The sequence below is a fragment of the Boleophthalmus pectinirostris genome, unplaced genomic scaffold, assembly GCF_026225935.1.
Source record: "Boleophthalmus pectinirostris isolate CB_2022bp ecotype Guang Dong unplaced genomic scaffold, ASM2622593v1 HiC_scaffold_6, whole genome shotgun sequence".
Classification (NCBI taxonomy): Eukaryota; Metazoa; Chordata; class Actinopteri; order Gobiiformes; family Gobiidae; genus Boleophthalmus; species Boleophthalmus pectinirostris.
In genome coordinates this window covers 41,644,501-41,647,000 of record NW_026571447.1, presented here as the reverse complement: position 1 = coordinate 41,647,000, position 2,500 = coordinate 41,644,501, and the positions used below count along the sequence as shown (strand labels likewise).

Genomic DNA, 2,500 nt, shown 5'->3' with positions numbered 1-2,500 from the left:
GGCGGAAGTTGATCCTTATTTGGTCAAACCTGCAGCTGGCGGTGTTGGGCTGCGTCTGCGCTCTGTCTCCGTCTTACTCCACCTACTGCATCCTCCGCTTCCTCAGCGGCATGGCCGTGTCCGGAATCATCATCAACGGAGTCTCACTCAGTAAGAACGAAACGAAACGAAACTCTGAGACGATTCTAAAGAATTTCTCCTGTACAGTAAATGTTTCTGGATTGAAGTGTTGATCATCCTACCTCCAGTGAACTTTGTAAACTTCTGTCTTCTGTCTGGTGTCCAGAGGTGGAGTGGATCCCGACAAAGCAGCGGACGATCGTGGGGACCCTGTCGTCCTTCTTCTTCACGGTGGGGCAGTTGGTGCTGGCGGGTTTGGCCTACTGGCTCAGGGACTGGAGGAAGCTGCAAGTCGCCGTCTGTCTGCCTCATTTCCTTTTCTTCGCCTGGGCCTGGTTGGTTGTTCTCAGTCTTGATGTTCTGTGCTGTTCTCCTGCTGAAGGTGGTTCCGTGTGTTCAGGTGGTACAGTGAGTCGGCGCGTTGGCTCATATTCAACAGACGCACAGAAGACGCTCTGAAGTCTCTGCAGCGCGTGGCAAGATTCAACGGCAAAAAGGAGATGGCCCAGAAGCTCACGGTGCAGGTACGAGGGTCAGAACACAGACGTGTGAGAACGAGAACATCAAAACTAGAAAAACGCAGAGGCTTGAGTACGTGGGGGTTGTATAGAAGCTCGTAGTCCAGTCTGGCGCCCCCTGTCTGTCGCTGTTAGAATAAGTTGACCTCTGAGCTGGAGTCTGTGATGCAGATGTTGGAGGATCACATGAAGAAGGAGATGGAGTCGCAGAAGACCACGCACATGGCTGCGGACCTGGTCCGGACCAGAGTCATGCGTCGGATCTCAGTGTGTATGGTGATCATCTGGTGAGAGCCGCACTCTGACCTCAGAGCAGCTCCTCAGGCCACAGTACTGACCACACTTCTGTCCGGCAGGTTCGCCACGTCCTTCGCCTATTACGGCATCGCCATGGACCTGCAGAAGTTTGGGGTGAGGCCAGAGATGGACCAGGATCATGTGACATAGACTTACACTGTGCCCCTCCTCCACAGGTGAGCATCTACCTGATCCAGGTGATCTTCTGTGCCGTGGACTTCCCGGCCAAGTTCCTGGCTCTGGGCATGCTCAGTGTGGTGGGGCGGAGGATCACTCAGGGCACCTGTCTGTTCGTGTCGGCATTCGTCATCTTCGCCAACATCCTGGTGCCCAGAGGTCAGGTCCTGTGACACTCTCAGACTGCGTAGGCCCAGAGCTCCCTGTCACACTAAACTCAATTTATGGTCGTGTGTCAAACCGTCTGCGTCACCGTGACCCCCCCTCCGCAGACCTGACACAGACAGTAAGGACTGTGATTGGTCGTCTCTAGATCCTCTCTACATTTCCTGTTCTCCACTTTCACACTTCACTTTGTAAACATGAAAACCAGTTTTAAATGGTCGTCTCCTGGTGTTGTGACGGTGAATCACTGTGCAGTGTATAGTTTCAGAGTAGGTTCAGTGTAGTTAGCTCCTCCTTCAGACAGAAATGAGGAAGTGTCACCAGAGTCTGACAGAACTGAAGAAGCAGCTTGGACGAACTGAGAAACGTTTTCAACCAAATAAAGTTTTGTCCAGTCGACAAACTGAGTTTCTTCTTTGTCGTGGATTTTACCTGAACGACTGAGGAATTTTACACAAATATAACTGAAAGTGTTTGTTTGTTTCAGAGATGCAGACGCTCAGGACGAGTCTGGCCTGTTTAGGAAAAGGCCTCATGTCGGCCTCCTTCACCACCGTCTACCTGTACACTGGAGAACTCTACCCCACCACCATCAGGTACTCCCCACCACCATCAGGTACTCCCCACCACCATCAGGTACTCCCCACCACCATCAGGTACTCCCCCACCACCATCAGGTACTCTCCCAACACCATCAGGTACTCCCCCACCACCATCAGGTACTCCCCACCACCATCAGGTACTCCCCACCACCATCAGGTACTCCCCCATCACCATCAGGTACTCTCCCAACACCATCAGGTACTCTCCCAACACCATCAGGTACTCCCCCACCACCATCAGGTACTCCCCACCACCATCAGGTACTCCCCATCACCATCAGGTACTCCCCCACCACCATCAGGTACTCCCCACCACCATCAGGTACTCTCCCAACACCATCAGGTACTCCCCCATCACCATCAGGTACTCCCCACCACCATCAGTACTCCCCATCCATCAGGTACTCCCCCACCACCATCAGGTACTCCCCACCACCATCAGGTACTCTCCCCCACCACCATCAGGTACTCCCCCCACCATCAGGTACTCCCCATCACCATCAGGTACTCCCCCACCACCATCAGGTACTCCCCACCACCATCAGGTACTCCCCACCACCATCAGGTACTCCCCCACCACCATCAAGTACTCCCCACCACCATCAGGTACTCCCCACCACC

At 53.8% G+C, this 2,500-nt stretch overlaps 2 protein-coding genes across 2 annotated transcripts in view; one reads left to right on the top strand and one right to left on the bottom strand.

Annotated features, from left to right (window-relative positions):
• Positions 1–2,500, bottom strand: part of dnase2 (deoxyribonuclease II, lysosomal) — a 167,196-nt gene that overhangs the window by 60,825 nt on the left and 103,871 nt on the right.
• The window catches only part of oatx (organic anion transporter X), a 16,475-nt gene that overhangs the window by 9,744 nt on the left and 4,231 nt on the right, over positions 1–2,500 (top strand). The window contains exons 7-13 of the mRNA XM_055163602.1: positions 1–150; positions 287–455; positions 521–644; positions 810–925; positions 995–1,049; positions 1,112–1,271; positions 1,765–1,873. The exon at positions 1–150 is cut by the window's left edge and continues 5 nt beyond it. Coding sequence (XP_055019577.1) covers positions 1–150; positions 287–455; positions 521–644; positions 810–925; positions 995–1,049; positions 1,112–1,271; positions 1,765–1,873 — 883 coding nt within the window. The remainder of the gene's footprint in view (positions 151–286; positions 456–520; positions 645–809; positions 926–994; positions 1,050–1,111; positions 1,272–1,764; positions 1,874–2,500) is intronic.